The sequence below is a fragment of the Ursus arctos genome, unplaced genomic scaffold (assembly GCF_023065955.2).
Source record: "Ursus arctos isolate Adak ecotype North America unplaced genomic scaffold, UrsArc2.0 scaffold_32, whole genome shotgun sequence".
Classification (NCBI taxonomy): domain Eukaryota; kingdom Metazoa; phylum Chordata; class Mammalia; order Carnivora; family Ursidae; genus Ursus; species Ursus arctos.
Window position 1 is genome coordinate 18,874,687 of NW_026623008.1, and position 26,831 is coordinate 18,901,517.

The 26,831-nt window shown below is 57.1% G+C and overlaps 2 protein-coding genes across 4 annotated transcripts; one reads left to right on the top strand and one right to left on the bottom strand.

Annotated features, from left to right (window-relative positions):
• Positions 1-14,666, top strand: EXTL1 (exostosin like glycosyltransferase 1). Of its 2 annotated transcripts, none has more exons than XM_026516987.4 (11): positions 1-1,655; positions 6,934-7,024; positions 7,298-7,405; positions 8,465-8,584; positions 9,161-9,293; positions 9,499-9,605; positions 10,398-10,487; positions 11,260-11,346; positions 11,750-11,910; positions 12,948-13,119; positions 13,283-14,666. In XM_026516987.4, exons 1-11 carry the CDS (start codon positions 889-891, stop codon positions 13,451-13,453), a joined length of 2,007 nt encoding a protein of 668 aa, XP_026372772.2. In that variant the 5' UTR covers positions 1-888; the 3' UTR covers positions 13,454-14,666. The 2 variants fall into 2 exon arrangements, with proteins under 2 accessions (XP_026372772.2, XP_044246381.2); XM_044390446.3 differs by having other exon boundaries at positions 889-1,655; positions 13,214-13,298.
• On the bottom strand, positions 14,657-23,335 carry SLC30A2 (solute carrier family 30 member 2). 2 transcript variants are annotated; one of them, XM_048221808.2, is made up of 8 exons: positions 23,179-23,335; positions 22,281-22,501; positions 21,431-21,577; positions 20,561-20,714; positions 19,711-19,867; positions 18,872-18,977; positions 17,629-17,763; positions 14,657-17,130 (listed from the first exon to the last, which is right to left on the bottom strand). In XM_048221808.2, the coding sequence occupies exons 1-8, from the start codon at positions 23,226-23,228 to the stop codon at positions 17,033-17,035; spliced, it is 1,068 nt and encodes a 355-aa protein (XP_048077765.1). In that variant the 5' UTR covers positions 23,229-23,335; the 3' UTR covers positions 14,657-17,032. The 2 variants fall into 2 exon arrangements, with proteins under 2 accessions (XP_048077765.1, XP_026372773.1); XM_026516988.4 differs by having other exon boundaries at positions 14,657-17,135; positions 23,179-23,333.
• Positions 23,336-26,831: the final 3,496 nt, after the last annotated feature.

The window sequence follows — 26,831 nt, forward strand, 5'->3', positions numbered from 1 at the left end:
AGACGCTGCCCTGAGAAGGAAGGGGAGAAGACGCCGGCAGGGCTGGGGGGACATGGGACAGGGGCTTGGGACAGGGTCCCCCGGCGTCTGCACCGTGATAGCCCCAAGTCAGAGGGTGCAGGACCAGCTGCTAGGGGTGGGGGAAGAGGGGCCGAGCTGCCTGAGCCCGGGTACAGCGGCAGGGTGGGAGAGGACTAGGACCCGGAGCTCTCCCAGTCCCCCCAGGCAGGGGGCTCCGGCTGCACCCAGGCCTTGACCTCAGCTGACCCTGATAGTCCCTATGGGGGTCGGGGTCTAATTTTAGCTCCAGCCGCAGGGCCCCACAGCCCAGGAGTGCCTGCCAGTGGGCACAGGGGCGGCCAGGGCTACTAGGGGGCTGCTCAGGCAAGGGGAGGATTGGGGAGGTCAGCCCCGCTTCTGTCCAGCCCCGCACCCTGGCCAAGCCACCTCCTGTGAGAGCCCTGACAGGTCCCCCATGGCCTGGCAGACTGCCCGCCTCTCCGCGGAGGCCAAGGTCAGGGGGTGCAGCCAGGAGGGCAGAAGGACGTGGCCTTGCAGTGTGGTCAGGGGATTGCATCAGCCTGAGCAGTGCCCAGGGGCAGGGGGCGCTGCTGGGGGGGGCAAAGCCTGGCTTGGTTGTCCAAAGGCCAAGGAAGCAGATTCCTGACTGCAAGAAGGCAAGGCCACAAAGCTGGCTCCTACCTGGCCTCCTGGTGCCTGGCTGGTGACTTGAGGTTTGACCTTACCCAGGCAGCCTGTTCTCCATGGGCCTCAGTCTTCCCATCTGTATAATGAAGGGGCTGAACTAGAAGGCTGATTCCAGCTCCAGCGACTCACCCTCAAGGCCTTGCTCCTCCTGTTTCCCCAGCCCCGGCTGCGGGTGGCCACATGCAGTCGTGGAGAAGAAAGTCCCTCTGGCTGGCACTGTCGGCCTCTTGGCTCCTCGTCCTTCTGAGAGTCTTTCCCCTTCTCCGCCTGGCAGTGCCTGCCAGACCCTGGGCAGGTGCCCCCCAAGGCTGGCCCCGCTGGCTGGATGCGGAGCTCCTGCCGCGTTTCTCCCAGCCTGGGGAGCTCCCAGAAGATGACCCTCAACCTCCTCGAGGCCCCCGTGGTGGCAGCTGCGACTGGGGATCTTGCTTTGATGTCTCCAAGTGCAGGGGTGGTCGTCTCAAGGTGTTCGTGCACCCGGTGGCTGGACCGAACTCTGACTCTCACCGCGGGATCCTGGCTTCCATTGAGAGCTCCCGCTACCACTCCATCAGCCCTGATGAGGCCTGCCTCCTCCTCCGCCTGGAAGCCCCCGCTGGAGAGTGCAGCCCGGTGCCCCCGCAATGGAATGGGGGAAGGAACCATCTGGTCCTCAGTCTCCACCCAGCCTTCTGCCCCCAGACCTTCCAGCTGGGACAGGCGATGGTGGCCAAGGCCGGCCCCACAGTGGACACCTTCCGGCCTGGCTTTGACGTGGCCCTCCCGCTTCTTCCTGAAGCCCACCCATTGCGAGGTGGGGCACCTGGCCAGCTGGGACAGCACAGCCCCCACCCTGGGGTGCCCCTGCTAGCCCTGGCAGAGGAGAGGGGCGGGTGGCGCACAGCAGGCGCTGACTCGTCTGCCTGCCCCTGGGATGGGCGCTGTGAGCAGGACCGTGGACCCGAGCAGTAAGTGGACCTTTACCCTCGGGGGCTGGGTGGGAGGGATCTGCAATGGAGTGAGCCCAGAGGCCAAGGTGGAGGGCGGGATTGAGATGGGACCGGAGAACCAGCTAGGCCTGGCAAACTCTGGCCTCCTGCTGCTCAAATTAGACAGTGAGAACCGCCCCCCCCTCCGCCAAGATGGTACTTTGCCACACGGGGTGTGCAAAGTCGGTTTTGGAGTTCTTCCTGGGGGATCTGTAAAAACAAAAATACGACTCACTCCCACTTACTCTTTTTCTCTTATTCCAGTTCCTCCTTTCCTAATATTTTAACGTATATGTCTATTGTGTTCACTCTGTGCTAAATTATAAATAATGGTTATAATAAAATAATACAACTGCTATCATTTGTTTGTGTACCCCGATGCTAAGCTCAGAGAGGTTAAGTAACTTGTCTGAGGCCATCCAGACAGAGAGCACAGCCAGTGTTGAAATGCAGAGTTGCCTGTTTCCAAAGCCTGCAGCATTAGAATTCTGTGTTTTAACCAAGAGTGTATGATCAACCCATCACATACCTGAGAGCTACGGAGCTTGAGAACTGGTCACAGATGGAAGCTGCCCTTGTGTCTCAGTTGGGGGATTAATCTCTTAAGGAAACAGCAAGTATGAATGAGGTCAGACCTACAGAAGAACTTCCAGCCAGTGCAACCCAACCGCCTTGGAGACATGTGAGGGGCATGGTGGCCTATGGGACACGGAGAGTTGTTCAGAAACTCCCCTCCTGGGCTAGTTGGAGTGACACACCTCAAGTGAAAAAGCAGTTAATCCCTAAGTACCCTGATCCCCCTGCACCCCCGTGAGGCCGGAGGTGTCCAGAGGCTGGTTGGGCAGGCAGGAACTCAAGTTTTTTTGCGGCCGTCCAGGGCCGGAGCGGCACAGGGTTCCTCCTCCCTCTCTGGGGCAGACCTGAGTTGGAACCTGTCACTCTGGTGTCCTTCCCTTGCTCCGCCCCTCAGGTAGCCCGCTGTTCTCTCCTAGAACAACATGGGCTATTCTCAGCTCCACTCCCCACTGGGGATTCTTCACGTGGCCAAGCTCCCTTTTTGCCTCTGCTTCTCAGGGGCTTCTCTCAGCCAGAGGGCTCTCCTGGGAATGCAATCCCTCTGCCTCCTCAAGGCAGTCACCAGGGAGCCCCACAGCCAGAGGTAGGAATGCAGTTGCCTCGTCAGCCCCCAGACCCTTCTGCCCAGACCCATCCCTAGAACGTCCTCGCCCGTGATCAGAAAGATCGGGACCCCCGCCACCCCAGGCCCCTGAAGCTCAGAGCTCAGACGGAGCTCACCTTCAGTGAACAAGTTCTCTGGTTCACCATGGCCCCGCCTGACCTTTCTGATTAGGCTCTTAGCTATTCTTGCTTACAGAAGGTTCTTCTTTGGGCTGACTTTAGTTACTGCCCTGGTGAAGCTGAAAGCTATTTTAAGCTGAACTTCTTTGAGAAACTGAAAGTTAGGGAGCTGCATGCACTGAAGGTTGACTGCTTAATCCCAGGTCGGCTAGAACTGGTCAAGGCTTTCCAGCCTCTGAGTAGCGTGTGGATGCATTTCTTTCTGAGGTGTGATGCCTGGCAGCCTGTGACTGTCCTCTGCAATTTCACAGGTTCTGTCTTTGGCCTCAGCTCCCCTGCAGGGGACAGGCCTTGTAATCTCTGGAGTAGCTTAAGCCTCAGTTTCCCTGAGGTGTCAGGCAGCTGCCTGAAGCAGCCAGATGGGACAGGGACAGAGGGAGAGAGGGAGGCCACCAGTCACAGGGCAGCCCCCGGAAGGTGGCCTGAATAAGCAAGTACTGGCCAGAGAAAGAGGCAATTCACAGCCCCTGCCACCATCCCACAGCCGCTGTCCCACATTCACTGGGCCTGCGAGGGTGGGGGAGGGGAGGGGAGGCAGTGAACACGGCCGGGGGGTGGGGGGGCCCTTCGCACAAGTCAGGCACCCTCAAGTACCCTTCAGGGAACAGGAAACTGAGGCTCAGAGAGGTGGAGAGAGACAGCCAAGGCCCTTTGGTGACGAGCTCCTTGATTCGCCATGGCCTCCCTCGAGTTGGTGATGGGGCGACCGCGGAGCTGGGCTTCAACCCTGCACTTCTGGCTCCAGAGCCTATAGTTTTCCACCCTCGGTGAACAGTCTCCTGTTGCTTTGGAAGAAGCCTCCACCCATTTAAATTGTTATTTATTTATTTTTATGAATAGGGAATTCATTCACAGGGTACCAAATTCCAAAGGCACAAAAGGGTATATAGTCAAACTCCCTCCCGCCCCTGTCTCTGGCCACCCAGGTTTCCTTCCTGGAGCCAAACACCGTCTCTAGTTTCTCTCCCGTCTGTTCTGAGGTACTCTGTGTCTGCACAAACGACGCGTACCTATGCTCTCCCCCACTTAGGTTTGTTTTTGTTTTTTTTTTTTTTTACATAAATTCAATGCATGTTTTAAAATGATATAGGAGGCGCCGTGCCTAGGTCCCATGGTACTTTCAGGGGCCCAGGAAAACGTTTTCATTTCTTTGAAAATCAGAAGGAAAAACCGTACTTTTAAGTAGAAGAAAATGTTTTAATATATATGTTTTGAAAGATTTCATTTGAGAGAGAGCACGAGCGGGGGCGGGGGGGGCAGAGGGAGAGGGAGAAGCAGACTCCCTGCTGAGCAGGACTCAGGGCTCGATCACAGGACCCTGAGATCATGACCTGGGCCGAAGGCAGACGCTTGACTGACTGAGCCACCCAGGCGCCCCTAATATATAATATTAATGTCTTCATTTATTTTTAAGTAATCTTAAAATGTGCACAACCCCGTGACCAGGAGTTTCACACTCCACCACCTAAGGCAGCCAGGCACCCCAGTGGTTTTGTTTTTATACCCATGCTTTATCAAAGGTTATATAAATATATATTATATATACATATTTATTTATTTATGGCAGAGAGGCCCCAAAGGCCCAAGTGCCAAGGGCACACAGAAGTCACATGTGGACTTGCCTATGTCCAGCCCCGTGGAGCCACATTGACTCCATCCCTGGGCACTGTGGCAAACAGCCTATATGGTCACAGACCCCTCAGACTTCACAGGCAGTCGCCATGATGTCCCCTCCGTAACACACACACACGCACGCACACACGCACAAAGGCAGGGGCTCATACAGCTCTGCTTACATACCTCTACCGATGGGGATCTCACCATCTCCCAAGGCTACCCCCTGGCTACTGTCAGCCAGACCCAGTACTAGAATTGGTGCCGAAACTGACCTTTCAGACATTGGGCCCACTGGCCCTGGGTCCGTCCTTTATCACAGCCTGAGCAACCATTACATGCCCAGTCTCGGCCGGGGGCTCGACTCGGCCCTGGGGACGCTAAGATGAGGAAGGAAGGGCCCCAGCCCTCAAGTTGCTTGGTCTTGTGGGAGAGGCAGGCAAGCCCCTGGGTAGGAGCCACGGTGTGAAGCAGAGAGATGCTGTGCAAGCTGCCTGGCTTGCTGGCTTCTCTCCCTCAGAGCTGAGGGCCTCTCTAGGCCTCCATTCCCTCATCCGGAAAGCAGGGGACTAACCGCACAGACCTCCCTTCTCTGAGGGAGGGCTGTGAGAATGAAGTGAGTGACTGCATGTAAAGCACTCAGAATAGTGCTCAGTGAAGGTCAGCGTGGCTCCTTACTGTGGGAGCAGAGAGGAGGAAGCCATCTCTGGAAAGGTCAAGGAGGGCTTCCCAGAGGAGGTGAGGTTTGAGCTTAGACCTTAAGATCGAGTAGGAGGAGGGGCACCTGGGTGGCTCAGTCGGTTAAGCGTTTGCCTTCGGCTCAGGGTCATGATCCCAGGTCCCACATTGGGTTCGCTGTCAGTCTGCTTCTCTGCTGCTCCCCCTGCTTCTGCTCTCGCTCTCGCTCTCTCTCTCAAATAAATAAATAGAATCTTAAAACAAAAAAATATATATTTAAAAAAAGATCAAGTAGGAGGAATTCCTTGGACTATAAGGCAGAGAGGGGTGTTCCAGGCTGAGGGACGATAGAGAGACGGAGGAGGAACAGTGGAGGTCAGTGAGGATTGACGAGTACAGTTTAGTCAGAAAGCTCTTTGTCTCTGGGTTCTCGGAAGCCTTGAACTTAGGACTTCTCAGTCCCTTAGGGCTTTGTTGGGGGGGGAGGGGCGGGGAGGAGGGCTGTAGCTGGCTGGTGCTGTGCCACCAGAGTTAGAGAAAGTCCCGTTGTTTAACTCGTGGCTTCTTCCAGAAGCCTGGTGGCCACCTGAGCAGTAGAGACAAGGCAGCAGGCAGAACCCCTGTGAGAGCCCTAAGCCGCAGCCCTGGGGTAGTTCAAATAACCCAGGGGCAGGAGTAAGCCAGCTCTGCCTTAACCCTTTCTGAGACCCTAAGCTAGTCCTTGAGTCTCTCTGAGACTCAGTCTCCCCATCTGTTCAATGGTTCAGACTCAGACCAGACAGGCTGTAGCTGAGGAGGGTCGTGGGACCTCTGGGCCCTATTCCTCAGTCCCACTCTGAGCAGGCGTTTGAGCCCAGGAGTCCTGCCCCCTCCACACCCTCCCTGCACCTCCCAGTAGCTAGGTCATGGGCGCTGCTTCCCTGGGTGGGCAGTCCCAGGGAGGTGGCTCCGAGGCGTCTGTGACTCAAGCCCCTCCCCCCACAAACACACACAGAGTGTGGCCCTGGGGCTGGGGGAGAAGTGGGAGGAACAGAGGAAGCCTGTCCTCTGGATGTGAGGGCCTCTGGGCAGCAGCTTCCTGTGCGGTTCCAGGCTGGGGGCCCAGCCCACCTCCTGACAGAGGAAACTTTCATGGGCCTGGGCGCTCGGGATGAGGGGAAGGCAGGGCAGGGAGGCCACTCAGGTGACGGCCGCCCGAGAATCTGCGTGTGGCAGAGCAGTGGGGGGGCAAACCTGTGCCTCAGACCAGGCCTTGGAAACAGCTGGTCCCGCCACCTCCTGTTTTGCAAATGAGGAAACCGAGGTCCAGAGAAGAGAAGGGGGACATGCCTGAGCCCACCAAGGGCAGAGGCAGAGCTAGAACCCAGGGCTCCAGCCCACCATGGGGGAGGGGCGGGTGTGAAGCTTGTGTTTGTGTCAGTGTTCCGTGTGGCTGTGTGCGTGCATGAGTGTTTGTTAACATATGAAGCACAGATGGTGGGTTTGCACATTGTGAAGTTGGGAGTGTTGGTGTGGGGGGTTAGGGGGTCATCAAGGGAGCCAAGTGGGATGAGGGGCAGCTGTCTCGGGCCTCATATGTGCGGGACCCCCTCCTGTACCTCCTTAGGACCCACCCGGGGGCAACGCTACCCAATGCCACCTTCTGCCTCATCCCTGGCCACGGTCCTGATGCCTTGCACTTCCTCCAAGCCCTGCAGGTACAGCGCCAAGCTAGGCATCCCCTGGCCCTGTCCCCAGACACTCCTGAGCTGGCAGGCTCTCCGGGCCTAGGCCGATGGGAAGGGACAGTGAGCTGCGGGCACCCGCGCTCACCACACCCTCTGTAGAGCAAAACCCACTGCCCAAAAAAACCACCTTTCTCTCCTCTTTACCCCTTGCCCCCAACCCAAGCAGCTGCTAATTTGGAACTGGGGGAGGGGGAGTGTGTGTAGGGTGAGAGTGGGCTCCCCAGTGCCTCCGCTTTCCCCCAGGCTGGCTGCATCCCTGTGCTTCTCAGCCCTCGGTGGGAGCTGCCCTTCTCCGAGGTCATCGATTGGACCAAGGCGGCCATCGTAGCTGACGAGAGGCTCCTGTTTCAGGTAGCTCAGGGCCCTGCCCACAGGGTGGAGACTGGACCCAGGACACGGGAGGAGCCCGGGATCTCGGCCCCCAGGCTGATCTCAGTCCTCATCCCTATGACCTGTATGTGTGTATTCATGATTTTGCTCCAAGCCCCAAGCCTCTGGGGCTCCCATAGGATCAGAGAGAGGCAGAGACTCCTGAAGGTTCTGAGAGTGAGTCCTGAGCCTTTTCCAGCCTCAGTTTCCCCATCTGTACAATGGGATAAGTTAGACCAGCTAATCTCCCATGACTCCCACCCATGACTCGACCAATTTAAGGGAAAACCACAAAAAATCCAAAATCTGAGTGCCTCCATGGAGGCTGGGGTGGGAAAGCAAAATGCATAGTGATTTTTCCAGCTGATGAAACTAATTTTGCCTGGTTATGAAAAATCTGCATAAGCCTCGAGACCCCTGAGAAGCGAGACTGGTAGAGTAGTTAATAATAATAGCTACCAGTCACTGAGTCTCTGCCATATGCTAAGCACTTAATGTTTATTATCTATTTTATTTATTTATTTATTTTCAAGATTTCTTTTATTTATTTGAGAGAGAGCGCATGTGTCCATGAGCAGGGGGAGGGGGAGAAGCAGACTCCCAGCGGGAGCAGGGAGCCTGAGGCGGGGCTCAATCCCAGGACCCTGGGATCACGACCTGAGAGGAAGGCAGACGCTTAACCATTTAACCGACTGAGCCACCCAGGCACCCTGTATTATCTAATTTAATCCCCACAGCTACGCTATGAGGCAGGTACTATTATTATCCCCACTTTACAGATGAGGACACAGACTCAGAGAGGTTGAGTCGTTTGTCCACAGTCACACAGTTACTAAGTGGCATTTAGGCCCAACTCTGTGTGACGCTTGAACTCTTTACTGTTACCTGGGACTTGGCCAAAGGTGGCTGCTGCTAGCTTACTTGGAAAACCTTGGGGAGAAGGCTTCTGGTTCCCAGACCTCCAGCCTGGGTGGCCCCATCTCAGAGTCAGTCAGAGCCTGACAAGGCGCCATGCTTTCCTTTCCTCCCTCTGTGCCTCAGGTCCTCGCTGCCCTCCAGGAGATGCCCCCCACGCGGGTCCTTGCCCTGCGTCAGCAGACCCAGTTTCTATGGGATGCCTACTTCTCCTCCGTGGAGAAGGTCATCCATACCACTCTGGAGGTGAGGGGGACTTCCATGGTGGGGGCCGTGGTGCTTGGCTCCTGCCTCATCCCTGTTCCCTCTCCACACCCCTCTCTCTGGATACCTCTTCTGCCGCCTGTTTGGACTTCCCCCTTGAAGAGGCTTCTAGGATGCATCTGAGACTTGGCTCTGAGCTCTTGGACAAGTTCCTTCCCCAGTCTTGACCTCAGTTTCCCCCATCTGTAGAGGGATGGCTCTGGCCAATAGATTTCAAAGCATGTGCCAACATGTCAGCCCAGGTGATGGGCAGTGGCTGCCTGGAGTGCTGTGTTAAAGGAGATTCTGGGTCCGGGAAGAATGTCACGATTGTTAGCCAGTCTGCCATGAGTGAGGAAGGAAAAGGAGGCAGCCAGCTCATCATCATCGGCCACCTCTGGGCACCATCACTGAGTGCCCCCTACTCTGGACTTCTCTGAACAATCCGGACAGCGATGCAGCTGCAGCCCTCCCAGGAGCTTGAAGGGGGGGGGGGGCTACGCCGGGTCTGCGCTTCCCCAGACCCTGCGCACGACCAAACCGGCCACTTTCTCAGCACAGCCCTCTCTCATTTCACAGATAATTCAGGACCGGATCTTTGGAGCGTCCGCTCACCCATCGCTCTTATGGAACAGCCCCCCAGGCGCCCTCCTGGCCCTGCCCACGTTTTCCACAAGCCCCTTGGACTTCCCCTTCTACCACCTACAACGGGGTATGCCCTGGGGATGGGGCAACTTGAAGTCCCCTTGCCAGTTCTTCTCAAGTCTGTCCCAGCCTCAACCATAGAGCCCTGCCAGGCCCTTCCCTGATTTTCCAACATTTCTCCTGGCTCCTGGAGTCCCCCGCCCCCCACTCAGGTCACTCTTCAGGGGGTCCAGTCCCCTCCCACCCTGACAGCCTCTGTCTTATTCCCCCAGGCTCTCGGCCTACGGGCAGGTTCAGCGCCCTGATCTGGGTGGGGGACCCAGGCCAGCCCCCGCTGAAGCTCATCCAGGCAGTGGCAGGCTCCCAGCACTGTGCCCAGGTCTGTCCCCCTTGCCAGCTGGGGTCCTGGGATCCAGGGTGGGGGCAAGGGAAAGGGCAGGACCCTTGAAGACATCTAGACCCCAAGTGTAACCACACATTTTTGGGGGGGAGGCACAGGAGGGGTTTTCAAGGGCCATCACTGCCCTCCTCTTTAAGTCCCAATGTCCTTGTTCCTTTCCTCCCTGCCCCCCCCCCCATGAAAACTGATGAAATCATGTAAAAAGCAGGTACCCTTTGGGGCGGCTGGAGAGGTAAACAGACATGCGCTCACTCGTGGGCTCACCCATCGGTCATTTTCTCAGTGCCAGGCTGTGGGCTTGATGCGGAGGAAGCAGAGAAAAGGCAGGAAAGGATCCTGCCCCGGATTCAGATTCGGTTAGCATTTCCTGGCTCGCGTTGTCAAACCTCACTTCCAGAGAAGCCACAGAGACTCTTGAGGGGGCTCACGGGGAAGGGAAGCCCTCAGCTCATCCGGGGACAGGAAAAGCAGCTCCACAGATGGCACGTTTGAGCTGGGCAGTGAATGATAAAGGAGCAGAAGAGAACGAAAGCCTTTGAGAGAAGATGGGGACGGGGTGAGGGGCCGGGGCCCAGGCTAGGGGCCACCACAACGCTCTCCAGCTCTAACGCGATCTGTAGCTACCTCGTGTCACCAGAACTCCTGCCTTCCTGAACCCCGGGGGCAAAAAACAGGGCAGCGCTGAAAGGACCTTGGCTCCAACTAAACTCTCCCAAACCCACAAATAGAGCTGCTCTCCCAGACTGCGGGAACACCCCGTTTTTCTCCTAGATCTTGGTTCTCTGGAGCAGTGAGAAGCCACCCCCACCCAGGTGGCCCAAGACAGCAGTGCCCTTGACGGTCCTGGCCGGGCAGAGGAAGGTGAGGAGCGGGGTGGGGGCACGGCAGGCAGGGCTCCAGCCCCCACATGCTGGGAACCGGGGAGGCGCACGCAGGGTGTGCTTGCCGGGCCTGAGCCAGACCTGGAGCCCAGGCAGGCCTGCAGCGGGTCGGGAGGGCCCTCCTCCCAGCTCACTTGAAGATCTCCTCACGCAGGCTTCGCTTGCGCGGTGCAGGTGGCGGGCTGTCTGACGTGGGTCTCAGCTGCGAGCCCAACGGAGACGATGCTCGTCCATCCCTGACCCTTGTCGATTGTGCTTCCAGAGAACTGGGGTCTCACGTGATGAGGGCAGGCAGAGGGAGTATGTTGGCTGCCTTGGATGAGCTAGAGGAGAAACGTGGGGTCTTGAGGAAATGAGGACAGACGGCAGCAGGTTGAGCCGGAGGAGGGTGGCTTCTGAGAACCCAGGGTGGGGGCCGCCCGCGTGCTGTGTGGCTCTGGGCAAGTCCCTTCATCTCTCTGGACCTGTTGCTTTCAAAGGGAGGATGTCTGACAGCCCCCCCCAGGGTTGAGGTGAGCATGTCATGCGACAGGAGGAATCCCGAGGCGTCGAAACTAGAAGGGCCTCGAGGTACCATCTGCCCATCTTACCAAAGGGGAAATGGAGGTGCGGAGAGCTGCAGTGAGTGCTGGGCGCCAGGGCCAGGCAGCCCGGCTGTTGTCACCGCCCTGTCGCGGCTATTTAGACAGTCCCTGTGGGAGCCTGGGGAGGGTTCCCACGGCTGAGTTGGCCTCACCTCCCTCCCACCACAGGCCAGCGACCGCTTCCTGCCGCACACAGCCATCAGCACTGATGCCATCCTCAGCCTCGACGCGCACAGCAGTCTTACCACAAGTGAGGTGAGGACGGGGCCCAAGAGGAGCCCAGGGTGTAGAGGGGACAGGGCCAGAGGGGCCGTGGGCAGCCCCCCAGATTCCCAGAGCAGGGAGGAGCAGATGACCAGGGCAGAGGTGCACGCTCCTGCTTTTGAAACCACCCCTGCGAGCCGATCAGCCTCCTCCTTAGCAATCTAGAAGCTTCTGGCAGACTCTTGAAAACAGTTTCCAGCTCCCAGCTGAAAAAGCACTGTTTCTAGCTCCCTGTTGGGAACCCCACCCCCACCCCAGCACTCCTGGAAACTTTCATGCTCCCATCTCCTCTCTGCTGAGTCCCCTCGGCCAGGCTGGCCTTGCCTCCATTATCTGTGGGTGTTCCCGCTGGTCGGGAAGTCCCTCCTCATACCTCACTTAAATATCTCCCCAGGTGGACTTTGCTTTTGTGGTGTGGCAGAGCTTCCCTGAGCGGATGGTGGGCTTCCTGACATGGAGCCACTTCTGGGATGAGGCCCGGGGTGGCTGGGGCTACACTGCGGAGACGGCCAACGAGTTCTCCATGGTTCTCACATCAGCTGCCTTTTACCACAGGTACAGATGGCTGGCCTGGCTCTGGGAGCAGAGGGCCAGAGACCCCCTTCTTGAACCATGAGCAGGGTGGCGTGGGAGGGAACACAGCAGTCAACCTAGAGCCCAGAGATCCAGGTTCAAGGCCCAGATCTGCCACATCCCAGTTGTGTGATGGGCAGATCTCCTCACTTCTTGTGAGGCTCAGTTTCCTTATCTGGAAAATGTTTTCACCTCACAGGGCTGATGTGATAATCAGATGAGAAAACCAGATGAAGGCCTTGGCACACAATCGGTCAACAAATGGTAGCTAGTGTTATTTTAAAACAGAGCTAGGTAGAGGACAGGAATTTGGGGTTGGCGTTGGTGGTGACGAGAGAATGGCCCTAAAGCTTTGTAAGTGTGTGTGCGATGGGCTGGGGACTGTCCCAGGCCTTCCACAAGTCGACTGAAGCACCTGTCTTTGGGGTAGGGACTGAATTCTGGAAGGCCCCTTTAGAGGGGTTCCTTAGATGTGTTTAAACCAAGTATGTGGAACCCGGAACCTCTAGTGCCTTTACCCAGGAGCTCTGCAGGCAATCCTCAGCAGAGTGAATACCCCTAAGGTCTGCAGGGTGGGCCTAGGTGGTTCTGTAGGAGGGCGGCGTGAAGCAAGGCCCACCCGGAGCAGCAGCATCTGGTTAATCCCCAGCCTTCCTGAGGCAGGTCTTCGGGCTGCCATGTTTAATGGCCTTGGAACCAGCTGATCCCCCAGCTCATTCTGGCTGAGTTCAGACCTCAGAGCCCAGGAGTGGGGGCCTCATGGAGCTGTAAGGGAGGGGGCAGGGAGGACACCATTTGCTGGTGACGAACCACAGAGCACAGAACAGTAGAGAGGTTTGTATTTCTGGTGTAAGCTCTCTGAGGCGGCCAGGGCTGAGACGGGAGCAGGGGTTTCTAAAGAGGCATGGGGTTTGAGGTCAAAGGGAGAGCGAGGTCAGGAGGGAGGAGAACGGGGCCTGGCAGGAAGGGGTGGCGGGTGAATCTGGCTGCAGCCTCCCCCTGTCACCCCCCTTGCCCAGGTATTACCACACCCTCTTCACCCACTCCCTGCCCGAGGCTCTGAGAACCCTGGCAGATGGAGCACCCACCTGTGTGGACATCCTGATGAACTTCCTAGTAGCAGCAGTCACCAAGCTGCCCCCGATCAAGGTGCCCTATGGGAGGCAGCATCTGGAGGCCAGACCTCCACTGGTGAGGATACAGGGGGCCGGGTCGGCTGGGGGAGGGCGCTGGCTGGGGAAGGGATTCCCTCTCACTGTCTAACCCCAATCCTTTTTTGCTGCAGGGTTCAGGGGCATGGGGGTGGGTTCAGAAGGACAGAGAAGACCTCCAACGCATTTCTCCTCCCCCTTAGACTCCTGGGGGCCCAGAGTCGCAGCCGCCGGCCCAGGACTGCATCAATCAGATGGCGGCGGAGTTTGGCTCCATGCCCCTGGTTTCTTCTCGCCTCCGTCTGGACCCAGTGCTCTTCAAGGACCCGGTGTCCGTGCTGCGCAAGAAGTATCGCAGCCTGGAGAAGCCCTAGGAAGGACCAGCAGTGCCCCCAGCCCTGCTCCTGGGGGCACTGCAAGGGAAGGGGCTGGGAGGGCTCAGCCCCCTCCCTTTGGACATCTGGAGACCCAATCAAGGCTGCCAGTTAGCCAACACGTCAGATCCCTATTAGCCAATCAGCCCAGTGCCCCGAGGCGCGGGGCCTTGGGTCAGATCCCTATTAGCCAATCAGCCCAGTGCCCCGAGGCGCGGGGCCTTGCCCCACCCTCCAGTCCAGCCGCTCGTGGCAGGTCACAGGTGCCCGGCGCTTACTCTGCGACTATGCCCTCACCTGTTGCTGATCCTTTGCCTGGAATTCCTTTCTCAGCTTCTCTGCGGGAGCAGACTTCTCCTGTTTTTCAGATCGCCTCCCCCACGGACTTGCCTGACCCCCATCCCTGACCCAGATCCTCTGCGCTTTCACAGCTTCATCTTTCCCACACTGTTCCTGCTGCTTTGCAAGGTACACAGTCAGGCCCCAGGGCCAGCCTGGAAGCCCCAGGAGGGCAGAGCCACGTCCTCTTCTCTCTGGCTCGGCAGGTGCTTCACAAGTATTTGACGAACAGAAGACATCAACTGTGTGCCCGGCCCTGTGCCGTAGTTGGGAGTGTGGAGAGTGTGCCAAGTGAGACAAAACTCCATCCTCCCTCAACCTCCGGTGTTCCTAGTCCGGCAGTAAGGCAGCTACCTGCAGATGCCTGGGTTGCCAGGCCCGATCTTCGCACAGAGGCACAGAGAAGCCAGCTTCAGGACTTCCTTCCCTACCTGGCGCGCGAGCCGAGCCATGGGGCCAAAGGAGAAAGAGGATCGCAAGGAGTCCGTGCCAGCCCAGCCCAGGGCTCTGTACTTCGGGCCGCAACCACTAGATGTCAGCGCCGCACCACACTCCCTCTTCCAGTAAAGGGACCGGAGTTCTAAACGCCCCTTCGGTCAGGGGGGGACCGGGCAAGGGGATGTGGAGTGTTGGCAGGGTGCAGTCTGAGGTCTAAACACTAGGGGGAGGAACTTGCAAGAACAGCCCCACTCCTTTAGCCCACATACTCAGGACTAAGAAGCCATTTCTAGGTGGGCTGGGTGGGAGATGGGGTTGTCTGGAGCCCCTGGCTATGACAGTGGAGTGGGGGAAGGGCTGCTGGGTTCTCCAGGGTTCATCCACCTGGAACTGGAATTATCACTTCCGAAATAAATCGCGTGTCCTTGCCCCCTCATGCTTGGGCTATAAATACCCCTACAGCAGCTGCGTGGGGGAGGGGGAACTCAGGGCTTGGGGGGGAATGGGGTGACCCTAGAGAGGTGGGGGTGATGGGTCCAGCCCAGGTCCAGGGTGTCAGGTGTTTTCCTGCTTTGATGGCCTCGCGGCTTTGGAAACTCTCGTGACTAGCTCACCCTGGCTGGCCAGAACATGCTGTCCCCCAGGGCTTCTCCAAGGCCTCCCACCCCCACCCTCCAGCTTGACCTCTGGCCCCTGGATGACTCAGGTCCTCCCTGGAACCAGTCACAACTGGGGTGCAGAGAGGGCTCTCCCTTGGGAGGCATGGGGCTGCTAGATTATTGAGGCGAAGGGGGACCTGGGGGTTAAAGAGGACGGAAGGCATTCTGGCCCAGGGTCAAGAACAGTTGAAGGTGGGTGAGGAAGAACACAGCTGTGGCCCAGGCACCCTTCCCAGGGTGGGGAGGGCTCTGAGCGCCAGGCCCAGCCAAGAGAAGGAGGCACTCTTCCCCTTCCCACTCACAGCTCCGGCACCCAGATATTTAACTGCCCTGGCATGGCCTTACCCATGGAGGGCACTGCCAGGCCCAAGGGCTCACACTGTACCAACACGCAGCCCAGGTTTTCGGCTCCTGCTATAGACGGAGGCCTGGGTGACTGAGGCAGAAACCCCGACCTGCTTTGGTGGCTGTGTGACTTCAGAGACTCAACCTCTCTGAGCTTTGCTTTTCTCATCTGTAGAAGCAGTCTCCTGAGAGGGGTGTAAGGACTTGGCACACAGCAAAGCTCAGGATCCAGGTTCCCGGGGCCTGGAGGGCAGAAGGGGTTTGACTCCCCAGAGACTGGAGTAGAGTAGAGCACAGCCTTCAGTGGTCCCCCACCTCACACTTCCAGGCCACATACTTCCCACAGATTTTGAGGGGCTGAAGAACCCAACGACCTAGACCACAGGTAAGCCTGGACGACAGTGCTTGAAAGGCATCAAGAGGTTATTTCACAGACGGGAAGAGAGAGGCTCACAGGGGAAGGCGAGTGACCAACCCTTCCTCTTCCTGCCACAAATCAGGGCAGAGTCAAGACAGAGTGCTGGCCCTGGGGAGGCTAGGAAGCCCACCTGGCCTTTGGCGAGGTGGCCTCAGGCGGCATCTTTCCGGCGTGATGATCAAAGTACGCACTCTGCAAGGAATACCAGGTGCTTAACAAATTCTGGCTCCGGTCCCCACAACAACCCTGTGAGGGTAGGTTCATTCTTAGTCTCTCCTTCTCTGATGACACCTTCGGGCCACCTACTGAGTGGCGGTGCTGCCTTCTCTGTGAGACTAGGGACCAGTCTCCCCTCCTCATCTTGTAAACACAAGCTGCCCCTAATTTGGGAATCTACATACACCTCAAGAAGCCGTCTCCCATCCGTTGTACGACCAACCCCTTTGTCCTCCATCCTCAAGTTCTGAGCGGGTCAGGCCACACCAGCCACAGCGCTGGCCCAATCACATCGCATGTCAGGCTCTGAGATCCCTGAGACTCTATCAGGACAAGAGAAGTGGGCCAGGGGCTGTAGGGTTATTAGGGCAGAACCCACACTGAAATCCCTGCACCCCCCCCCACCCACCACCTGAGGCAAGGGAATCATTGTGTTGGCACAGGGTTCCTGGGCTGGGGGAATAAGGAAAGAAGAAACCACCCAGGTCCTGACACGGTCAGAAGCCTCCCCCCTCCAAGAAAGGGAAACATGTGGCTCAGAGCTGAAGTAACTAAGGCACAGACAGGCCTCAGGGGCCCGCTGGTTTCCCACCTCAGAGGGACAGGTCGGAGAGTGCAGGGTCCTCACAACTCCCAAGCCCCAAGGCCTCCTTACACCATGTTGTTAGAGGCAGAGGGAGAAGGGGCTTCTTCATAGATTCGTAAGGCAAAGGCCAGACAGACTGAAATGAGGAATACGGCAGGTGAGCAAGGGGACGTTGGAGCCAGTCTCCCCTCTGTCACCCCTCACTGTGCCTCCCTGCCTTTTCAGAGGCTGGTGGTAGGAAGGCGTTAGCTGAGGATTAGGCCCAAACCCAGCCCCGCCAGGCACCAACCCAGAAGCTGGAGGAGCGGGATCATACTACCCTTACACCTGCTGAGTCTCCATCCTTAAACTGGCTATCTAGTCAGATGGGGGAGGCAGGGGACAGTTCCTTCACACTGAACACAGAGGAGACGTCAGGAGAGGGACCCACTTTATAACACGGCCAGGGGAGCCCAAGTCCTGGCGGGGCCTGGAGGCACTCAACCCCACCAGCTGCTGGTCCCGTCCATGCCTCAGCTGGCACCTGGCCAGGCAGTCAGTCGGAGGGGCCTTGGCACGCCTGACAGTCCTTCATGTCCTCAGAGTAGTCTTCGATCTGGATGGTCATGGTGTGGAAGTGGAACTTGCCCTGCAGGCGGGTGCTGGCTGCCTTCAGCACAGCCTGGCCATCTGCATTCTGAGCTAGGGGCCAAGAGGACACATCGGAGAGGCACCGGACAACGATTTACTCACTCTCGGGCCCTGGGGAATGACCAGGAGCCTAGCTCGTTCCCCACCCCCAGCAGGACAGGGTACCGGCAATCAGGGAGACCCCCGGTTCCACCCCTGCACTGGCCACCCTCGGGTTCCCACACCTGGCACAATCCCACACAATCCCACAAGAGCAGGGGCAGCCCTGGCTTTGAGGCTGGGAATCTTTGCTCGGCCATCTAGGAGCTGTCAAAGCCCGGGCAAGTGACAGGACCGCCCCACCCCAGCCCCAGCCTCAGTTTCTTCATCTATAAATGGGATTGTGATGACCAAATGAACTAAGGTCTATAAAGGACTCAACATGGGGCCAGGTTCAAAGCAGCCACGTGCTGCAGACATCGAGGTCATCCGGCGCTTCCGGGATGGCCCCAGGCCTCCGGCGGCCTCTGTCCCTCCCCCTGCCCTGAGGATCCTGGCCACTCACCGATGGCGATGTGGACAGACAGCACGGGCTGGGCCACGGTCAGGGCCCAAATGTGCAGGCTGTGCAAGGCTTCCACCCCTTCCACCGACAGCAGCAGATCCCGTACAGCCGTGAAGTCCACACCCTTGGGGGTCCCTGAGGGCGGCGGGGACAGGGACTGAAGAAGCCTGCTCCCTCCCGCCCCTGCTGGTTTCTGCTGTTCAAATGTTGTCTCCTCAGAGAAGAACCCCAGCAGATCCGATGCTGCCCCCACCTCCCCGATGATCTCCACATTGCCCTTTTGTATTTTCCTCCTCATGCCTGACACTGTCTGAAATGACCTTGTCAGTCAGTCTCTTGCCCGTGTCCCCTCTAAAACGGAAATTCCACGAGCGCGGGAGTCTGTTTTGTCTACCACTGTATCCTCAGTGCCTAGAACACTGCCTGGCCCAGAGCAGGTGCCCAAACACTATTTTTTGGAAGGGAAGAGGGGAACCTGGGGACCCCCGCAGCCACACGGGGCATCAGCATCATCGCTTGTATCTGGGTCCGTCACACTCTTGGGGAAAATGCTCTGACCTGCAGCCAGACATTCCCGCCGACTCCAGATCAGCGGCCAACTTCGGACTGACCGTGGCTGCCCAGAGCCCCACGACCCGAGACCCTGGGGCACAAGAAAGCTGGTGAATGTGGTTAAGACAGGACAGACCGTTTGCCAGCACTGAGGAAGCCTCCAGAGCCCAGCCACGTGCTCCCGAGGTGGAGGCCTCAGAAAGGAAGGCAGTGAGCTGGAGGGGATTTGAGAGGCTTGTCCAACACCCACCACCTTGTTTTCCTGAGCCTCAGTCTGCCTCCTGTGCAACGGGAGGCAGAATCCTCGTCCCCTCCTCGTCCCTCTCTCTGGCCGAGGGAAGGCAGACGGAGACTGAGGAGGTGTACGGGGGGAGGGGAGGAGCATCCGGTGGTAGAAACACCACCTAGAGTTACCAGACTAGCCAGGGAAGACACACCCCAGCAGGGGAGGGGACACCCTGGGGCTAGAGGGAAGGGAAGGTACGCTCCAGGGGACATTTCTAGGAACAGCCACACCTGAGGGCTCAGCTTGATGCCAAGACTGGCCTGGGGCCCCAGGAGGTTTTCCAGCCTGTGCCAGGCTCCAGACCATGGCTCCCTGCCAGCGTGCTGGGACTCCCCTGCCCCTCCCCCCAAACGTTGTTAGTGCTGGATAGCCCAGAGCAAAAGGAGAGCCCCAAGCCCAGGTTACCTTCCATCAGCACCAGGATCACATCTCTCAGGATGGTCAAGGTTGTCCCCAAGACCAGGATGGAGAAGAGGAAGGTGCAGATGGGGTCTACGTACTTGTACTCTGGCTACAGAAAGAAGGGAAGGCAGAGCTGTGGTTCAGCACCCAGCACCTCAGCCTCTCTCTCCCTTCCCACCCCGGGCTGAGTCGGGGAGAGGGGCACTCTGCAGAGTGGGCACAAGCCTCACCCTGGCTCTGCCTCCCCATTCTCTGCCTTTCATCCTGTGTCCACAAGAACAGGCAGCACAGATCACAGCTCAGGATAAGGCACAGTCCCTTCCCACCCCTCCTTGCCCAAGGGACTGAAGTGTCAACAAAACTGAAAGGAATCATAGACACCAATGGTCCGACAGCTCATTTTACAGATGGAGAAACTGAGGACCAGCGAGCTCAAAGGACTGTATCACACAGCTAGCAAGGGGTGGAGCCAGACGTCAGCCCCAACGCCTGGCTCTTTCCACTACACCACTCTGCGTCTATGCGACGGGCAAGGCCCAGGCACTGGCAGCACACAGGCCTGGGGGTTTGAATCTGGCTCCACGATTTCCCAGCTGCGTGACACTATCCAAGTCACTGAACCTTTCTGAGCTGCAGAAAACACCATCTGCTCTTCAGGATTGCTGTGAAGATCAGAGTTGCTGACACTTGGTTGGCCCTGGGTAAATGTTCCTTTCCTCTCCGCACACAGCTGGGAGGGAGCTAGAACCTGGAAAGGGCCACGTGTAGAAAGGAGCCCCCAGATCTATACTCTCCTGCCCACCCCCACCCCCAGCCTACCTCCCTCTGTCCCCAGCTCTGACCTTGAAGTATAAAATATAGGCTGCCACCAAGATGCCTATGCTCTGTAGAAAGTCCCCAATCACGTGGATAAAGGCAGCTCGGACACTGGGGTTCTCCTGCGGCTGGCTGCTGTCGTGGCTGTGCCCATGGCCAGACTGGTGAAGAGTCAACCCCATTCTGCAGAAGCAGAGACAAAGCCAAGGGCTCACTGACATGGCAGGTAGAGGCCCCCCAGTAGGGCCGGCCTTCCTGTTAGTCCCCAAACTGCCTGTTCCCTTTGCCTGGTGAGGATCCCCAACCCACCTGGCCTTGGTTCAGAGCGCCACAGGAGAACGGCTCAGCTCCAATGCCAGGCTAGATCTGGGCACAAAGATGCCAAATCTCAGAACAGGAGGGCACCATGGAGGTCATCCCGTTCCCCCCACCCTTTCGCAGAAGGGGAAGCTGAGGCCTAGAGAGGGAAGTGACTTGCCCAAGACCACTGACCAAGGGAGAGGAAGCCCAGAAAGACACCCATGTTCCACACACCCTGCCTCTCACTGACAGCGACTTCAGGCACACCAGCTTGAAAAAGAACTTGGGATTCTGCCCCTAGGGACATCTGCCCTTGTAAGAGCTAGACTCACCCCTTCCCATTTCAGGTATGAAGGCTCCTGGTTTATTCACGCACACATACGGGGGGAGGGGCTCTCCATGGCCTCAGCCTATGCCTGAGGCAGGACTGAGGCGTTCCAGGAACCAGAGCTCAGACCACTAGGGAAATTCTGGTCCTGTGGCCGACACATGGCCTCCTTCCACTGAGAGCAGGCACGCAGATATGCGTGTGAAAAGTGGGAGGGAGGACTCACAGGGAACAGAGGCCACACTCACATGACATTCACGGCCACAGCACAGCCCGACGTGATCAGCATGGTCCCCCCTTCGATCTCATAGTCCCCAGAGATTAGCCGCTCCACCGCCAGGAACACCAGCACTCCAGTCACGACCCAGATGGACAGTACAGAGAGCAGGGCTCCCAGGATCTCTGAGAAAGAACCCAACCCCCAATACCCATCTTAGCATGGGGCCCTAAGACTGAGGAGGCCTCCCCATCCCTCCATGCTCCCCCCCTGCCCCCTCCCTGCGAAGTCAGGGCCTGGATCCACCGGGCTCTGCCGAAGGTATGGCCGGCATGGTCAAACCTTACCTCACCACTCATCAGAGTACGTCAGAGCTAGAAGGAACTGCAGAAGTCACCTGGTCAACCCTTTCGTTTTACATGTAAAGAAACTGACTTATTAAAATATATACCTATTGCTCGGCTGACAAACTGAGGCTTCTGAGGAGACTGGGCCATCTCCCACCAAGAGGAAAATGACAATGCGGCCCAGAGACGCACTAAAGGGGCCTTAAAGCCTCTATCTTCCAGAATGCTTTGCTGACCTTCCCCTGCCCAGGAAATTATTCCATATGGAATTATGTGCCGTTAATGCCACAGTCATTTGTTCTTGAAGTCTGGCCATTTCATTTCTTAGGAAGGTGAACTCTCCTTTCCCTGCAGACTGGAAATTCCCAGAGGACAGGGGACCAGAGCTTCTCTGTCAGCCTGGGAGCTGCCAGAGGACAGAAGCCAAAACTGACATCCTCTTCCCCGACCCCAGTCACCCTCAGGGCCTCACTCACTACTGCAGCCACCAAAGAACCCACGTCTTGACCCGCTCCCTCTTCCAACCCCATTCCCACCCCCACCAGGGTCCTCACCAGCTCGCTGCCAGCCGAAGTTCATAGTCTTGGTGGCTGGTCGAGAGGACATCCAGAGAGAAAAGAGGCTCACGAGCATGCTGGCAAAGTCAGTGAGCAAGTGGGCTGCGTCGGTCATGACTGCCAAACTGTGAGCTAGGTACCCACCTGCAGGGGCATGACCAGAGAGATGGAGGGGGCTTGTCAGCTCCCCGTGGAGCCAACTTCCCAGACTGCGTGTGCAGCAGGGAAACCAGGGGCTCTGGAGAAAGACCACGGATTTAGGACCTCTCCACCCATTAGCTATGTAACCATGAGCAAGTGACTTTCTCTGAGCCTCACCCTCTTATCTGTGAAATGGGACTGACAAGATCTACTTAGAGGGTGATTGTGAAAATCAAGTTCAAATAGGGCTTGGAAAGCATAGGAGGCAGTCAGTAAATGCTCTTTCCTTCTAGGCATTCAGGCCGTCCCTTAACACGCTGGTTGTGCGTGATCTTGGGCAAATTACTTAACCCTAACGTGCCTCGGTTTCATCATCTGTAAAATAAGAATGACAACACCCACATGACAGTACAAGCTTGTAGTGAGGACTGGATGAGATAACCTGTAAAAGTCTCAGCATTAGTGAATGTTCAATAAATGGGGCTATTAGTAGTTTCTTTTTAATTAAGTCGGCTCCACACCCAATGTGGGGCTTGAACTCAGGACCCTGACTGAGGTCAAGCGGCGCATGCTCTACTGACTGAGCGAGGCAGATGCCCCGGGGCTATTAGTGTTAATATTACTGGGAACATCCTGGAGAAAAGCCTTTTGGATCATGAGACTATGCATGCACCCAATTTCATTTAATTAGCACAAAAGTTCTTACCAACGACTTCCCCAATCATGAACACCAGGCAGATGGCAGAGGCCACATAAAGCTGTCGCCGGGCCCGCTCCTTCTTGGGGTCCAAGTGACTGCCAGGACCCTTCTGGGCATGACAGTAATGATTACTCTCAGTGACTAGCTCAATGGCCTGCAAGTCCAGGCCAGATGGGGGCAGAGGGATCCAGCCAGTCCCCTCCTGCCACAGAGATCCCGTGTAAGACCTGGCCAGAGAGGATGGGAGAGGGCGGACTCAGTTCTGAGTTGAGGGCAGGGAGGGCTGACTCCAGTCCTCTCTCTCTATGGGGCCTTGGCAAACGTTCCCATTCCAATTCAAAGAATAGCTAAGGGCACTCCAAGCTCCACAGTCCCTGAAGAGTGACCAGAAACTCGTGTTTGGAGTGGGGTGCTGGGGAAATGACCAGTCCAGGAGTCTTGGGGGCTTGGCCCAGGGTGTTCCCTCCTCCCCCACCCGGGGCAAAGACGGAGGAGGCAAAGACGTTGGGCACTGGCCAAGGGGCAGGGCCAGTGCAGCCAAGCACGGAGAAGGAACAGAGCTCAGGCTCAGGGAGAAGGGCAGACGCCCCTCTTGCGCACCCGGGGACACAGGGCCTCCCAGGGCGGGGCTGCCCGGGGGCAAAGTGTCGGGCCACGGGCGGGGCTCCAGGCATGCGACTGCCCACTAGCGGGCAGGGGTCAGGATCTGTGCTCAGCTGCGGGGGGGCGGGGGGGGATGATCCCCCTGCCCAAGCTCGATTTTCCCCTTTCCCTCCCCTCCCCCCGCCCCCCTCTGTGAGGTCCCAGTTCAAGCCGCCGGCAAAACCGTCCACTGTAAACGGCAAACCAGGAGGTGCGCCCGATGCCGCTCAAATCCCCGCTGCTCCGCAGGCTCTCGCCTTACCGGACTCCGGGCCTGGCGTCCACCAGATGCTGCTTCTCGGTGGGCTCCATGCGGCCCCGCGCGCCCCGCGCTGGGTCCGGGAAGCCGCGTGCGGCCGCCGCGCCCAATGCGCCCTGGAAGTTGGGCGCGGGACGCTGCGCAGCGCGCGCCCACCTGCACGGAGGGCCCCGCGCGCCGCTCCCGCCGCCCCTGCGCCCGCGCCTCTCGCCCGCCCGCTGCTTCGCGGGGCAGCTCCCGCCCGGGCCGCGCTGGGGCAGTCCCGCTGCCGCTCCGGCCACTCCAGCCGGTCCGTGCCCGCCGCTGCGCCCCGCGCCCTCCCGCTTTATCCGGCCCCTGCCACCCCGTGTGAAGCGGATCGCTGCGCGTCGTGTGCAAAAGCCCGCTGGGAAGAGGGAGGGGAGGCCGGCTGCAAAAGATTCCCTGGCGCTGCCCCCGAGCACCCCGTGTCTAGTGCCCCTGGGGCCCCAGGAGCCGGCCGCGCGTGACTTAGGACTGGACGACGGCTGCGCTCACTCTCCCCGCGCGCCTGGCCGCATCCCGCCGAGGCGTTCTCGGACCTCGGTTTGTGGAAAGCTGCTCCGGGTCCCCTGAGAGCAGGAATGTGGCTCCTGAGGCTGGTTGTGTCTTCCCCTCAGGCTGGAGACTCCCGAGGTTGGCTGCGTTCTTCCGCTCAGGCTAGGGGGTCCCCTGGGGGTGGGATATGCCTGCCCTCGGGCTGGGGCAGGAGCCCTGCTTAGGACCGGCTGAGACTGATTGTCCCATCCTAGCCACCCAAGCAGCGCCAGTTCCTGCCCTCCCGCGCGCTCCGATTACTATTTGGAGTCGCTTTATCTCCGCCCCTACGTAGAGCAGTGTGGCCCTTCAGCAGCAGTCACCATCCGCAAAGAACAGACACCCCCCCCCTTCCCTGCCCTGCAACAGCTCACAGAAGCCCCCCGAAGGTGCTGTACGTGGTGTTCCACGAGAGAAGCTGGCCTGTCTGTGTTGGCTTGGTGCCCCACCCACTTTAAGCTGCGTCTTCTCACAGCTGTTCGGGGGCCGGGTGGCGGGGGCGGTCAGGACCTTATGGCCTAGCCTTATGGATGGACTCTGATAGGGGCCCATTATATAGAAAGAACTTTGGACTGCTGACCTCTCTGCCCAGTCACTCCATCATCCCCCATGCCCTTGGTTTAGGGGACCATGGCTTGGCTATGTCCCTTCACATAGACAAGTGTCTAAAGTGCAAGCCACTTGCCCATACCACTGGGGTTAAAGAGGGTTCCTTCAGTCTCTCCCTGACAAGAGTCATTTTATTTGCAGACCAGGTGCAAGGAGTGAGGGTGGCAGCACCATGCCTACCAAGATTGGGTGCCCACTGAGTGCTTTTCCACCGCCTCTGGACTCCGAGTGTGAAAAACATTTACCTTGAGCGTTGTGGTTTTCCGGGTATAGTCTAAGAATTCCGTTACCTGGGAAAAGTGTTAAAATGCAGGTTCCCAAAATGCTGCATCAAACCAACTCAATCAGAATCTTATAACTTGGGGGCTCCTGGGTGGCCAAGTCGGTTAAGTGTGCCCTCGGGGTCATGTTCCCAGGACCCTGGGATCAAGCCCCGAATTGGGCTCCTGCTCCTCGAGGGGTCTGTTTGTCCCTCTCCCTCTGCTCCTCCCCCCAATTGCGTGCTCTCTCTCTCAAATTAATTAATTAATTAAGATTTTTAAAAAAGAATCTTATAACTTATTTGATGGCAAACGTTTATGCTTTAAAAAGTATATTTTTATGTCCCTCATTTCTTTCAATGCAGAGCACATTGTAAGTTCTCAATAAACGCAGATTTACAAATCGAATTCAGATGGATATATTCATTTTATAAAGAACTTTTATGTCAGATTTCCTTTAAATTAATACTTTCCAAGATGCACTTTAATTGATTTGCAAGAGTTTGACCAGTCAAGACTTTGATATAGTGCTAGGCCCGCTTATAGTATTATATACCTGGCTCCAGAGTGCCAGGAGGCCTACATGAATGGCCTAGCAGTTCTCAGACCTCAACCTGAGGAATTTTATTTTAAAAATATAGAGTCCAGGGGCGCCTGGGTGGCTCAGTCTGCTAAGCATCCAACTCTTGATTTCAGCTGGGGTCCTGATCTCAGGGTTGTGGGATCGGTCCCATGTTGGGCTCCACGGTCAGCACGGTCTGCTGGACATTCTCTCTTCCCCCTTGCCCTCCGCCCCTCCCCCACTCCAGCGTGTGTGCTCCCCTTCTCTCTCAAATAAATAAATCTTTTTTAAAAAAATAAAAGTGCCTTTATTTAAAGTATCAAAAGATAAAATGATATGATATCTGGGATTTGCCCCCAAAGAATCCTAGTGCGGGAAGTGGGTAACGGTAGAGAAGAAACAAATGTGTCAAAAACTGTTGAAACTGACTGATGGGTACTTTATACTATTTGCTCTACCTTTCCATATGTTTGAAATTTTCCCAAATTAAAGTTTAGAGAAAACCAAACCTTTTCTGGTGATTCTAATGCAGCAGGCTATGGAACCATATTGAAGATTTATTGGAATAACCCCTTTGAAGCGTTCCCCTCTTACAGCATGATCTTAAAGGAAGTCTTTGATCGAGAACCCTTCATAGTATGGGGCGCCTGGGTGGCTCAGTCGTTAGGCGTCTGCCTTCGGCTCAGGGCGTGATCCCGGCGTTCTGGGATCGAGTCCCACATCGGGCTCCTCCGCTGGGAGCCTGCTTCTTCCTCTCCCACTCCCCCTGCTCGTGTTCCCTCTCTCGCTGGCTGTCTCTCTCTGTCAAAATAAATAAATAAAATCTTTAAAAAAAAAAAAAAAAAGAACCCTTCATAGTAGGTGTTCTGGTTTGCGAGGACAAGCCGAGCCCTTTGTGTGGCAAAGTAGAGACCCTCCCATTTGCAATCTAGAAATACCTCCCTGGGATTAAAACGTTGACGACTAGCTTTGACTGCCTTCCCTCTTCTCTCTGATAAGTGACAAGATAGTGGACTGCTACGCCTGTTTCTCACGTTATCAGCAACCTGGAGAAGAAATCTGGAGGCCGAATGTGGACAGGTTGTAATTCTGATTCTTGTGATTTCAAAATGATGAAAACCTCTCTCTTTCTGGCTTCAAATGCCTTCAATCTGCTATAGGAAGGTACTCAGGCCTATAAAAAAAAGCAAGTGTGTGATTATCAAAAAAAGACACGATAATGGCTACCTCCAAGGAGGGGGCCACACGGGGACTTCCGGGGGCTGTCAGTGTTCTTTTTCTCGACTCGCACAGTAGCAACACAGAATTTCATTATGCGGCAGCTTATTAAACTCTACAGCTTGTTTTCTTTCCTTGTGTGTAACATATCACACAATTTGTGTAGAGGCTGCTTTCAGACAAACAGGCTTGAGCGATGGAATGTAGGAAGGGCTCCCAGCAACCACCTGGCTGAATACAGACGGGCCCATCAAAATATCCATAGGCCCGAACCAGCCAATGGGCTACTTACAACGAGGCACAGCTACCAGAAAAGGGGAAGATTCCATACATCAGCACACCTCCTCATCTTCCCCCTTTAGAAACAGCTGCCACCCCCTGCCTCCCTGCGGGCAGGCTCTCCTCTGCCGTCTGCCCTCTGCTCCCTTCCAGGCGTATTCAGTAAACTTCTA